At 33.4% G+C, this 14,673-nt stretch overlaps 1 protein-coding gene across 7 annotated transcripts in view; it reads left to right on the forward strand.

Moving 5' to 3' along the window:
- The window catches only part of KIF13A (kinesin family member 13A), a 247,494-nt gene that overhangs the window by 80,899 nt on the left and 151,922 nt on the right, over nucleotides 1-14,673 (forward strand). Inside the window, exon 1 of one of the 7 annotated variants that reach the window (XM_031946804.1) lies at nucleotides 849-1,339. The exons of 5 other annotated variants lie outside the window; for them this stretch is intronic. Coding sequence is in view for 1 of the 2 variants with exons in the window: in XM_031946803.1 (XP_031802663.1) it covers nucleotides 1,444-1,451 (8 nt within the window). In the remaining variant the exon portion in view is untranslated. One more of the 7 variants, XM_031946803.1, reaches the window with a different exon arrangement.

Below are 14,673 nucleotides of genomic sequence, written 5' to 3' on the forward strand. Positions count from 1 at the left end.
TTCCATATTTGTTAATTGCACATTTTCTTGAGTTTCTCTGCCTTGAGATTTTATAAGAGAGGAGAAATTTTAACTGACATGTATTCATTCATTTTATTTAAAGTATTCTATAAAGAATACTGTGGATAGTGGATAGTGGTACTTCATCCTTCATTTTGGAGAATGGATTTTGCAAATAATTTAAAGTATATCTCTTCAAATACAAATTAAAAAATTTTAAACCATTTTTATGGTTTTCCATAAATTAGAGATGGTATTCCATAATTGGGAAACTATGGATATTAAATGTAAAGTAAGACATGCTTGATGATTGTCATCATTATCAAAATATATGGTCATACCATAATAAATAAGTATTTGCTTTTTGTACTTGTCTTCTCCCTATATATTGACTTCATTCATCATATCTAATAGATTGCTGCTTCTTATCTCTTGTAGGTTAGGAAAAGAGGTCATAGGATCATAGACTTATTATAGGTATAAATGATTCATAAGTCATAGAGTCTGGTACTTTTCATTTTTACACGGAAATAGAATTGATCTTTATGTAAAAAGGTGATTACATTTGTCTTTAACTGCTACTATTTCAGTTTCCTTATTTGTTCTCATTCTTAGAATCTGTGGTAATAAAAGAAAATGCTCTCATTTTAATTACTAAAAACTGAAGCATTTCTCTAATCAGTTAGCTTTGAACTCCCACTCCAATTTAATTTTGGATTTAATAAATTGGATATTTATTTAACAAATTGGAAAAACTTTTTTTCCCTGTAAGCATTTGCTTCTTTCTCCATCAAACTCCCCTATTCCCCAAGGATTAAATAAACTTTGATGTTACTGGCTATACTATTTAATAACATTGTAAAAACTAATAAAACAGAGGCACTAATAATTATTTTCACTGAATTTTCTATGAGAACAATCATAGCCAGAGCAACATATAGTCATCACTCCTTTTAATTCGCCTATGTTGGAAACTGTCCCACAATTCACTTTTCTAATACCAATTAAAAGTCTTTCCTCATCTTTCTTTGACAGATAAGGGTTAAACTCATTTTTCTAAAAACATCAGTTCTCTTCATTCTTTTTTCTTTGTCCTTTACTCAGCAATTGCACTAACACCTTCTTCATGAACACAGTTAAACTGTCTGCTCACAGACTTCCCCACTAGAATATCAGTTAAACTGTCATTCAGGATTTCATTGAAGACAAGAGTAGTTTTTCTGAAGTTTGCAAAATAGAGATTAGGAAACAGAGTTGCTAAGGGTTTAATGATTTGCCCAGGGTCATGCAGGTAGTAAGCAGAAGAGCTAAAAGTCTAACTCAGTCTTTCTGATTCCAGGTCTGGAAATCTTTACAATGCATTTCCATTTTGACTAAGATTGATATACTAAATAAATCAGTTAAGACTGAATTAGGATATCTGAAGTAAAATTCATAGTCTAAATGGGCAGGTAGTTCTGATAGTTATTTTTAGTACTTTGAAATCTGTTTCTGTTCTTTTGTTGTTTTGGCTTTCGGAAGGTTAAAACTGCTGACTTCTTGATAAATTGTCATTTGGAGGTCCTTGTTGAGGTACAAAAGAAGTGAAAGGCATGTCTTTAGGGAGTTTACAATACATCAGTGATTGGAATTGCATCTTCCTACCTAATGCTTTTTCAATAATATATGTTGAAGTTGTGTAATAACTTTTCTTGAGTGAAGGAAAAGGTGCTTCATATGTGCAAACTCTTAATATCTTTAAAATTATCTCTAAGAATGAGATTTAAAGAACGAACCTCATTTTGATTTATTCACAGTTGATATTTTATTTAGCCTGTTATATGATACAAGAGTTTTGCCCTTGACCAATCCATAAATTTTCATTGGTCCAAATTCATTCAATTTCTCTCTTAAAATTTATCTAAATTCTGGATTTAATAAACCCCAAATAAAATGGACATTTCTATATATAAATTACAACATAAAAAGAGAATTGTATATGAAACTTCAACTCTCTTATTATGTACATCTTGATTTGCTTTTAAGTTTTTTTCCATTTTGTTGACAGTATTGCCCCTACCAACTTAAAACTGACTTAGATTGACATCATGGAGGTTGAAGGGACCTTAATGATTGCTTAAGTAAATTTCCCCCCATTTTTTTAAACAAATGATGAAACTGAGCTGACCTCTGTAATTTGATGACTGGCCCTTTAAAAGTTATTAACTAATCCAATTTGTAGAGGGCTGAAACTATTGAGTCGATGCACTGAGGTCAGTACTGCCGAGCACTTGAGGTTAATTACCAACTGGACAATACTCTATGGGCATATGCTTGGAAAATGGTCCTTCCCACTCTTCCTGTGCTGGCTCAATGATTGGTGTATATAGAGGATTGTAGGAGGGAGTAGGGGGTGGAGTAAGATGAGCCAGGGTCGCTTTTTGGCAGTAGAGGAGGGAGAAGGCGGTTGCCGAGATTCTGCTTCCATCCTGTTCAATCCTGCGTCTAAAGACAAGAATATAAAGACTAAGGGCTTTTGCTTATCCTGACTCCGGCTGATTCTGGGGTGTCCTGGGTGCTAGCCAGTTGTCACACCAATTAAAGTATCCTTTAAAATATTACAGAAAAAATAATGGCTTTCTCTAACCAAATTAATGGTTAATGAAAATGAAATAATAATCAATTGTAATAAGGTATTGTTTCTGGATATATGAATATTGTGCTTCCTTTGCATATGAAAATGGTGCTTTTAACTTTTCACCACTGAAATATGATTTTGGAATTGTTTTCCCTGCAGTGATAATTTTTTTGTGAAAAATGCCATGCATTTGTCAGTCTTATTTATGTATAAGAGAAAGAATCTGAACCTAACTGGCATATTGAAGTCAAGACTTTGGCCTTTTTGATAGTACTAAACATCTAAGCTAATTATCTCAAATACTACTTCATGTGTACTAAATCCTTACTTTTTCCTAAATCTACTAAAGGAAGATAAGATTTCAATGGAATGATACTGTTCTATTAAGAAAAAAAAAAAACTATAGAGGCAGCATTGTCTAGTGCTATCCCTGCTTTATTGCTTATTTATCTATTGGTAAATCACTTTGACTTCTTAAACCTTGTTTTCCTATTCTGGCTAAATGAAAGGACTGAATAGATTAACAATTGAGGAACCTTCTAGCTTTAAGTCTTAATATCTACAACCAAAGTTAAGAGTCCTGCTATTTTATGTTCTTTCCACCTTTGGAATGTGATTTTTTCACTGTCCCTTCTTCAAAGACTAACTTTTCATTCTTAGTCATGTTTTAGGGATAATGAAAAACCTATATGACCACACAATTTCTAGAATCTAAATCTTAAAGGTCATGCAGTCCAATCTATATATGAACAGGAATGTCCTCTATTATATGTATCCTGTAAGTTATCAAGTAGTCTTTGAAGTTATCATGAAGTCTTCAAATAAGGGGGAAGTTGTTACCTCCTGAGAAAACCCATGCCACTTTGGGATAGCAGGTTTAGTGGTTAAAAAGAAAGGATGCCTAATTAACACCTTTGTTAAATTCCCATTATTTAAAGGGGGAGGGGCAATTTTAATTGTATTATTTTCTTTCTTAGAAGTTCATTGTCACACGGAAGCTCTTTGGTCAAAAACTAAAATTTGGAATTGCTCAGTGTTGGAGAAAACAGGATGTCAAATATCACAAACATTTGTTGTCTATAAAATTGATTGGATTTGTAGCAGATAAAGATTAAGTAGGCATAGGTGAATGGAACAACAGAAAGAGAACTTAAGATTTTTGCTTCTAGTTTATGATACTGTACTTTTAAGTATAGCCTAATTAACTCAGTATTTTAACCACTTTTAATTTATTTTTCCATGTGTTTGAGTAGGCCCTAATCAGTACCAATTTGGTAGTTATTAGTTTGTTCCACTAACTTGAACTTTTTATTTTAAAATCAGAAATTCACATTACAATGTTATTTTCCAGAACTTAGTGCAAGAATCCCATTATCAAGCCAACAACTTAAGTATTTTTAAATCCTAGAGGCTAGCACCACACCAGTAGACACTGAAACCTTTGTTATTCTTTTTAAAAACATACTTCATATTATTATATCAGCTACATGAAGTGGTGGACTTATCATCACCACCAAGGAAAGAATAATATGCTTTAAGTTTTGAGACTTTTTACTCCACCTTTGCTCTGATTTACTTCATAATCAATTTATTTCTGAATCTTATTCATAAATGGAAAATGAAACTAATGGACAGACCCAGGCAAGTGTTCAGTGATCAATCATTATAGTAAAGTTTTCAGCCAATATAAATTGGTTTAATTTTTGCATAAACTGTAATATTTATATTTTCCAGCAAGTCAAGTAATTTTTTCTTAATAAACAATATTTTAGATTTGACCAATTTGAGGTCTTCTTTTCTTAACATTTTGAATTTTGAATTAATCAAAATATGTGATGATTGGTGGCTAGAGTATGGGCCTTGGTTTCAGGAGGACCTGTATTTGAATCCCTGCTTCAGACACTTAATGTGTTACCTGAGAATTCTTTCCCTTATGTATAAAATTGGGATAATAATAACAACTCTCTTATTAGGGTTGTTGAAAGGATCAAATGAGTTGACATGTATAAAGTGGTTTATAAGCCTTAAAGCATTTATAAAAATTGTTGTATGTGTGTTCAGTCATTTTTCAGTCATGTCTGACTCTGTCATCCCATCTTAGCAAAGATACCAGAGTAGTTTACCATTTCCTTCTCTAGCTCATATTAGAGATGAGGAAACTGAAGTGAATATGGTTAAGTGATTTGCCCATGGTAACAAAACTAGTAAGTATCTGAAGCTGAATTTAAATTTATAAAGATGAATCTTTCAGACTCCAGTCTCAGCATTCTATCTACAATACTATCTAGCTACTATCTAGCTACCCACATATGTTATTGTTATCATTACTATTATTATAATCAATAGCTGAATTAGGAAAGAATAACTAGAACATTCATTAATTGTAGTTCTTTGTGTATGTATATGTTTATAATTAGCTCCTATGATGGAGGCCATATTAGAACCTGAAATATTGACTGAAATGGATTCTTTTATGTGAAATGCAAGCTATAAGAAATTCATACAAGACAAAAGCCCTTGCCTAAATAAAGAAACAATTAGTCATGAAATAAACATTTAAGGAATAGAACAGTTAATAAATGTAAATTGTCATCACAGCACACATTTATTTATTCATCTGAACATGTTATTGATGTAGAGAATTAACCTTGAGATAACTCTTTCTTTAAATGAAGATTGACAGCTATTAAAGAATTTACAGTTTAGAAGGCTTCTGTGGCAGTATAAAATTAGGTATGTGTCAGAAGCAGGACTGGAACATTGGTCTTGTTTATATCACGATGCCTCTTTTCTATCCAGTATGCTGGGCTGCTTCTCGTGGTAGTCACTAGGTAGTGTAAACATTGCTGTAGCTATTACCATTCAGATTACATCTTATATTTAATTCTCACTAGCGCTCTTTATGGCCTTTATTCTTTTGTTTTTTTTCCCCTTCCTTCCCCCCCTCCCTCCAAGCCTGCAAGTTATCCAATATATGTTGAACATGTGGAGTTCCTTTATATGTATTTCCACAAATATCATGCTGCTCCAGAAAAATCTGATCAAAAAGGGGAAAAAATGCAAGCAAACAACAAGAAGAGTGAAAATACTATGTCGTGATCCACATTCAGTTCCTGCTGTCCTCTCCCTGGGTGCAGATTTCATCACAGCACCGTTGGAACTGGTGTGAATCACCTCATTGTTCACAAGAGCCATGTGCATCAGAATTGATCTTCATATAATTGTGTTGTTGCCCATTATATATAATGATCTCCTGGTTCTCATTTCACTTAGCATCAGTTCATGTAGGTCTCCCCAGGCCTCTCTGAAATCATCCTGCTGGTTATTTCTTATAGAGTAATAATATTTATGACCTTAATTCTTGATAAAATAATGAGTTTATGAAATGTCTTCTTGTATGATAATTTGGAAAAAGTAACACGAGGAACATTGTTTCTGTATTAACCTAGCTTTGGTTAACCTAATTTAGATTCCTGCTGAACTCATCAGATTGGGAATTGTAGCTGTGGTGATTATAGAGCTGGAGACTTTGCAAATGTGGCCAGAAACTAGGTCCACAGAGATAGGAGCCCCAGAGAATGTAATACTTTTGCACTATCTTTGAGTCTCGGATTGGTGATTCTTGTTGCTGTGTTATTAGTTTGAAGATGCTGTGCTGTGAATTTTAATTAAAATTTTTCTTTGGTCATAGAAGAAAGGGATGGAATAATAATGTACCAAATATTGAATATGTATAGATAGATACATTTGTCATTAATGAAATAAAATTTCATTAAAGTAATTGTTTAATTAAGTTACTTTATTTTCTTCTATTAACTGATATTTTTGACATTTTTGTTCTTATGAAGCCACACATTTTAAGAGAAATTGCTGAAGACCTTTGATAATCTCTCCTAGCATCCTTATAAATTCAGTTACTAAAAATGGTTATATAGTTGATTGAAGAGCTTCACACCCAAAGTGCATCAATTAATGGATTCATGAATCTGTTTGTAGTATATAGATAGGACAGCCTTCTTCAAGGTAGCTAACATCTGCCTTGTTCGCTAAGAGAATCAAAATCCAAAGTAAAAGGAAGGCTCTAGAAAATGAGTAGCAAAGTAAAATGAGGTATGTGCATCTCTAATAAGATAATTGAAATCTATCTCATGTACTTTATATTTCCTGCTTTTGTCTACTAAATAAATTAAGCATCATACACACACACATCACCCAACCTCCTAAATGGGTCTAGGGAACCTAGTACCTATAAAAATAATTGGGAAGTTTTGGTTAACAATGGCAAGTGAAATGAGATGTGGAAATTCTGTAAGTAATTGCATTGCATCTTTTATCTTTGAATTCTTCTTACCTGGACTGAGTAACAGAATATAGTAAAGTAGAAGGAATATTTTGCAGAATAATACCAAGATGGAAATAGTTGGACATACCTCATTTTCACATCTTGAAACTCTCAGGCAGCTTGCTGCACTATTTAGTTATAAGTGTTAGCCAACAGAACTAGAGAAGGGACTCAAAAACTTGTTTTAAGAAATGGAAAACAAATTTTACTGTAGCCTATAGAAGAGATATGTCAAATCATAGCCCTCAGCTGGCTGCAGACTGGAGCCCAAACCATATTAAAATACCAAGAAACAAAACCCCAATGCAATATATAGATAATGTTAATTTGTGGTTCTCTAAATTGTGGTTTATTATTCAATCTGTAGTGTCATTTCTATTTGAGTTTGATGCCACTGGTCAAAATAATATGCCGTATTTATGTTTCTTCTGTAAGGTTCATGTGTGTATAGGAAATGTGGATTGATCTCTACACAAAGAGGAGAAAATCTGAACTTACAAACTTTATGCCACAGAAAGAAATCGGTTAAATGTAAGAATAAGAAAAGCAGAAGAAAATACCAGAGCTATTATTCATGAAAAGAGTTACCAGTAAATTGTGATCTGCAGTGTGTCTATATATGGATGGACAAAGAATAAGCAATAAGGTGGAGGAAAGAACCTTGTGAAAGGAAGAAAATTTGACTTTATGGGAAGCAGGGGGATGGGCTTCACTTGACTTGAGTTTGTCTCTGAAACATTGTACTTTTATTAAAACAACAACAAAAAAGTGGGGAGTGAAGGTTCCAAGAGTATTCATTAATAGGATATAGGATAATAGCTTGGAAGGGAATGCCTTAACGATCTGTCTTTGGGTTTGTGCTATTATATGTTTTTTTTTTCCCCCAGTGATTGGATAAAGGCATAGGTATAAGGATAAAGGTATCTTTGTTTAAGTTGCAGATTACATGAAGTTGGAAGAGGTAACAGACATGTAGACAACTAAATCAGGATTCAAAAATACCTTGATAGTCAATTAGTAAATATTTAATTACCTATCATATGCCAGGAAGTGTGCTAAGTACTAACAGACTACAGCAATGTTCCAAGTTGAGTAAGATGAAGTTTAGTTAGTTCAGTTGTAAAATTATACATTTGAATTTCATAAAATCAGAAATATAAGTTTGGAGAGTGGTTGTACCTAAACAGTAGTTGCTATGAAAAGATTTTGGATTCCTGCACAAGGAATGAGGTTGGATTGATGACTTTTGGGTCCTTTCAAAATGGGGTTCTATGACTCTAGGATCCTGTGATTTCCCTTTGACTTTGATAAGATTCAACTCTTGCATTCAATTAAAAATTAAAACATCACGATTAAGTGGATTAACAATTGCCTCAGCAAAAAATAAAAAAAAATTAAAATATTTAATGGTGTCTGGTCACCTGAGCAACTTGTAATTGTGCTTTTGGATAATTTTATGACTATCTAAGAGAACTGAAGTTGTCCTTTGAGTTTTAATCATCCATTAAATATGACTTAGTGAATATTTCCCTTACTATTATGGTGCAGTTTTATTGCTTATTTTATCACTCATTGGATGCTTTCAGTAAAGTCCTCCATAGCATACATGATGAGATAATTAACTGTAAAAATTTAAATATTAGATTCATATTGTCTTGATGGATTTATTTTATTTTTAAAATATTCACCTGTAGTCCATAGAACTGTTAGACCAGCTGTTCTGGCACCCGTTTTGCTATTGAAGGAGTTTTATTTATTTTTTTTTCTTATAGTAAGGTTTATACCTTAAACAATATGTTAGACCAGATGTCAAGTATGAAGGCTGATGCTTCAACATTCCTATAATGTTTGCATTTATACATCTGTTCTTAGCAAGTTCCTTAAAAATTTCCTAGATTCAGTGGCATAGTTTATTAATTTTGTGGGGAAGGAGAGGATCAGATTTGTCACCCAATCTTTCCATCCCTCTTCCAATATCCCTACATCTTTAGTATGCTTATTTTCTTTAAAAAACTTGTCTTGTCCTGTTGGGAAAAGACATTCCACAAAAGAGAAAAGTAAAACTGAAGTTTGCTTTGATTTAGGATTGCTTTTCCTCTTACTGTTTTCTAAGATGAAATTGCTCTAATCTAAGTTGTTATTTTTCATGTGATAGAGGGAATCAATATGGTATAGTGCTGGATTTGAAGACTAAAATGAGGAGTTCAAGTTTTGATTCTTTCACATATCAAGTGACCTGAAGCTTAGGTGACTTCTAAGTTTGCTTATTACCTGTTCTATAGCATGTTGGATTAGCCATTCTCTCAGTTGCCTTCTAGTTCCAAATCTGCAGTCTGTGCAATCCAAGAAGGTTCCTTATTCTGGAAAATTTCAAGGTAGATTTGAATGACTTAATTACTAGGATAAAAATCCAATTTTTTAAACAAATGAAACTATGCACAATTGTCCCACAGTTCAAATAAGCACAATTGACTTTTTTGGTGTATTTTGGTTGAATTAAGACAAGAAAGTGAACATAGGTATGACGAAGCTGATCACTTTTTTAAAAAGTAGTTTTAGCTTTAATATTTAGATAATTTGGATAATAATTATAGTTAGTGTCTAAGTACTTGTTTCATTTATGAATTTAGTTCCAAATTACTTGAAAAGTGTTGATATCCTAATAAATTAGAAAAAATAAGACACATAAATTACAAGAAAAAATATTTTGTTCATTTTGTAAGTTACTAATAGAATGTCTGTGTCTATTGGGCAACAAACACATTTTCAGATTTAGGAATCACATCAGATAACACCATCTCATTTCCTGTTACCCCTCAGTTGTCACTGAAAACCAGGTTTACAAAGATATTAGGTTGAAAATGAGAACTTTGGTAAAGTTATTGGAAGAGCTGAAAGTACAAATAAACAAAAAATCTATCGCCAACATTTAAGATCACCAGTTCAAGAAAGGCAGTGCTATCTGATGTAGAAATTGTGAATTACCCAGATCCTTAAGCTAGGTCTTTAAGTTTGGTCAGTGTCTGACATGTCTAGTATTACTGCATTTCTCTCATCAATTTCAATGGCCCTTCAACATCACTGTGAGTTTTCAGAGTTTGGCAACTCAAGGACACATACATCAAATACAGCATAACTAATGAAATTGTAAAAAGGATATGTGCAGAAATTAATGTATGATTTAAGTTTTTATAAATTCATTGAAATCATTTTGGGGGATATTTACTATGTTTCCACTTAATTATTATGGGACATATAGAAATAGTATGTGTTGTGGTAAAAACCCTTTTAAGAATTTTAAATTCAGGTAGGTCTAATTTATTTAATTGCTAAATATCTGTCATTAAGAGCACAAATGTGTGTACAACTAAAGCTATAAGATTTGGGGGAGGGCAGGGAGAATTTGGAAATCAGTGAAAGTTATGATAGTTGGAGAAATCTTCATGGAAGAGTTGAGACTTGAGCTGGACCTTGAGATTCAGTGAAACACAAGGGAGAGAAGACATTATTTGTGACTGGCTGAAGAGAGTAACAAGATCAAAAAGTCAGAAGAATGAGCATGGAGTTTTCATAGGACAATAAGGATATAGGATATCTTTGAGTAGAGGAATCTAAGTAAGGCTTAAGGAAATTAGAAGTAGCAAGTTGCTGTTGCAGTGGTTAGAAAGTTGGTGTGGAGTCAGAAATACTTGAGTTCTCATTCTGAGCCAGACATTTAATAGATGTAGAATCCTGGTTAATTCACCATATTTCTATGCCTCAGTTTCTTCATCTTTAAAGAGAGAAAGATGACTTAAAAGGGCCTTGAAAGGTGAGCCAATGATTCTAGTGTCTATCAGAATATGATATAATAAGCGGTGGCTAGGTGGATATAGTGGATAGAGCACTGGCCCTGAAGCCAGGAATCTGAGTTCAAATTTGACCCGAGATATTTTCTAGCTGTGTGATCTTGAGCAAGTCACTTAACTCCGATTATCAGAGAGAGAAAGAATACAATATAGTAATAACAACGTTGCAGAAGTCCTTATCTCTTTGGTTTCATGATTTGTTTTCAGAATTCCAAATTGTAGAGAAATTCAGCTCACCTCTATATAGCATTAAAAGCTAGACTTAAATCTGTTATTCTTAAATTGTAGTAGTTCTTCAGATTTAAAGTTCCATAATATGTTTTTTGTTGTTGTTACTAGCAGGGAATGTCACCATTAGATAAATGAAGATGTTAGCCATTCACTCTCTGTGTATAAATTAAGCATATCTAAGGGAGTGTGTTAAATTTTTTAGGCTACTTGATTACTGTTTAATGGACACACTCCTGCATCAGCTTACTGAAGCCTTTGGGGCAGCTTCTTTCAGAGTGAATGGAATTTACCAGTGAAATTGACACAAGAACACCATATTTTTCCCTAATAACTATTGTTTATTATTTTCAACAGAACTGATAAGTGTTTGTTCATCCAATTATTTGTATGAGATCTGTTTTGTACTTATTTCATGTTATGTTGTCTTTCTGATACATATATTATTTTTCATTACTTTATTAGTATTAGCATATTTCTTTCTTTGTTTCAAAGATTGCCCATCGATCTCCAAAAGACTCCTCCTCTCCTCTCCTCTCCCCTTCCTTCCCCTTCACCCTTGCCTTGGCCACTCCTCACTTGGAATGTGAATGCTCTGTCAACATATCTAACTCACACCTAAAAATGCTGTGCCATTATAAATTTTATTTGTATCAATCAATCAGTAAGCATTTATTAAATTCATAGTCTGTGCCAGGCATTGTGCTAGGCATTAGTCATCCCAAGAATATAATAACTCCCACTAATAACAATCTTGCAGCCTAATGGAAACATATAAAAATATATACAGAATAAATATTTGAGTAAATAAAAACAAATACAATCTAGTTAGACATGGGAGAGCAGGAAGTGGACTGCATCTTGAAAAAAGAGGGATTCTGTGATACACTAAATAACTTGGTCACATCTGGCCCTTACTAGGGAGAGGCCAGAATTTTGAAGGGATTAGGACAGTAGCTGTCCTTCTATCGAGCTTATATCCATTCTAAGCATGTCACTCTCTACTCAGGAAATGAGAGAGGGAAAGGGAGAAGTGATATATTGATATTCTTACATGATCTTCTAGCATTCTGAGTAAAAGGCCAGATTCTATTAAGTGCTCAAAAACTGTGAAATAAGGCTTGTTTCCTGAAGGGAGGAAAGGAAACATTATTGGAATGGTGATGAAGAAAGGGTCGTTTCATTATTGACCAGCTGAGGAGGTAAAAACACTCCTGGCTACAAAACAGGTCTTGGTCTTTGCTACTAGTGGTGATTGGCATGCAGCTGTGTTGTGGAGGAAACACTTTAGAACCTCAGAGAGTTCTCTCATATTCTGTCTGGCCAATTCTGGCCTCTATTTCTAGCCATCCTGTTATAATTTGGCTAACTGAAATATAAAATATAAAATGTATTAACTTTATCAGTGCTAGTTAATGTGATTGCTGTAGTATGCAGAAATTACAATTTTTGCCAACAAAACTTTTAAAAGGTTTTTTCCAAACTTTTTTTTTTTTAAAGGAAGTGTGGATTTTGCTATACATGAGCTTTTGAGTGTTGTTCCACCTGCTCTGAGCAGATGTTTCCCATACCTATGTACAAAATAAGTACTATTTCTGGGTATACATTCCTAGTTAATGAAAATCAAAGATAAAAGGTTTCTTAGAATTAAAATCAAGCATATAAAAATGGTAGTAAATATTTACCTTCTCTAAATATAGAAAGCATTTGCAATGATTTGATAATAACTGGTGAAACTACTTATTCTTGTACCTAGGCTAGTTACCTATCTCAAATGAAAAAAAAAAAATAGTGTAGCCATTGTGCCCACCTTATAGTCCTGTGCAAAATATTTGTTACAAATTTTCAAGCTCTCAGCCAGATTTTACATGAAGACTGTAGTGAGGAACAGAAAGGGGTACCTTTCTTTCATTTTTTGCAATTTCAAGAGGAAATAAAATGCATTAGCTTCACAATTACAGTTATAATAGGATAAATAGCACATACAAATGTAGTGATCCTTCCTTCTCCATAGACATGAAAGAATAAACTCATCTACCTGACTGTGAACCACATGTGTATTCATTCATCTGTCTTATGCTTTGGTTCTGGCTCTTAATTTGTTCTCTGGGAGCTAAGTGAGGGCTGTGGTAACTAAAAAAGAGCTCTGTGCTATTTTTGCTTCTACCTTTTTTATTCCCATGCCCTTTCAGTGGAAAGTCAGTTTTCTCATCCTGAACTCCTTCTCTTTAAACAAGGCTTAAAGCTATGAGATTTCTTCCCCTTTTTCATGAGAATAGAGTTGAACTGCTAGTTTTGAAGTTAACAAATTAGTATGGTGAAAGGGAGGTCCGGAACAGTTCAGTCAACAGAGCCAAGCTTTTTTGAATGATTAAGCAGGAAGGGATCTTAGAAATCAATAATTCCTAGCCCCTTCATTTTTATTAATTGTGAATATGTTTGCAAAACCTATCAGGTTGATATCAACTTTTCTTCAGAATTTTACCCAAGATACACTTATAATTATTTCTTACAGGAAACAGGTGATTGTAGAGAAACAAAAATATATCATTTTTCAAAACTTAATTGTATTAAGACAAACATCTGGATAATATAGTTCATTAGTTCAGGGTTTAGAATCCATATATTAGAATGCTGTGAGCATTTTTAGCTAAGTGATATCAGAGGAATTTCTTCTAGTGAGATTTTAGTAAGATTGCAAGGTGTTTTTGAGTTGTTGATGTGAGGATGAAAGCAAGATAAGATTTCTAGAACAGTAGAGGAACTAACGAGTAGTTTGCATATAAGAAAACCTTGGGCACATGTCACCTCTGCTGCCTGGGAAGCTGAGGCTGGTAGGTTTCCTGAAAACAGGAATTCTGGCTTTCCCCACAAAGTTTAGCATCGCTTTGTTGAACTTTTGGGAATGAAGGGCTACCAGGTTGTCTTAAGGAAGAATGAACCAGGCCAGGTTAGAAATGGAGCTAGTCAAAGCTCATGTGCTGATCAGAATAGGACTGGAACTTAAATCCTTGCATTTCTGACCTGGGTCTTTAAAAAATATATATGTTGGGTGGTATGAGGAGTTTCTGTCAGTGGAAATTGGGAAACTGTATCTTCTTTTAAAAAGAAAACATCATTTGAATCTGAATTAAATGAATGCTTTCTTTAGTAGCATACTGTCACTCAAATAACATTTTATAAAACAGAAGAGGCATTTATATATCTATATATTAGATTTACAGTGTGAATTTCATGGCATCACTTCACCAGAAAAAACCAGTTATAGCCACATTTAATAAAGGTCATATAATGAATGCAATGGAAAAACCACTGGATTTAGGAGTTGGAAGATGCGAAACTGTGCATAGGTTAGGAAACCTTTCTGAACTTCATTTCCTTCATTTGTAAGAGCTAGATTACAGTACTTGTTCTGCCTACTTTGCAGGACTGTTTTGGAAAAAAATACTTAGTAAATAATAAGATGCGACATGAAGTCAGGCTGCAGTCATCAGTTGTTACTGTGGTTTCCCATTGGGATGGTGCTTTCTTCCCAATTTTCAGTATCCTTGCTCTTTTTCCTCCTTCCCATGCCTCTTCAGGACTCGGGCTGTGGTAATTCCATCTATTCCATCAATTGATAATTTTTAAAAGACAAA

The sequence above is a fragment of the Sarcophilus harrisii genome, chromosome 1, assembly GCF_902635505.1.
Source record: "Sarcophilus harrisii chromosome 1, mSarHar1.11, whole genome shotgun sequence".
NCBI classification, from domain to species: Eukaryota; Metazoa; Chordata; class Mammalia; order Dasyuromorphia; family Dasyuridae; genus Sarcophilus; species Sarcophilus harrisii.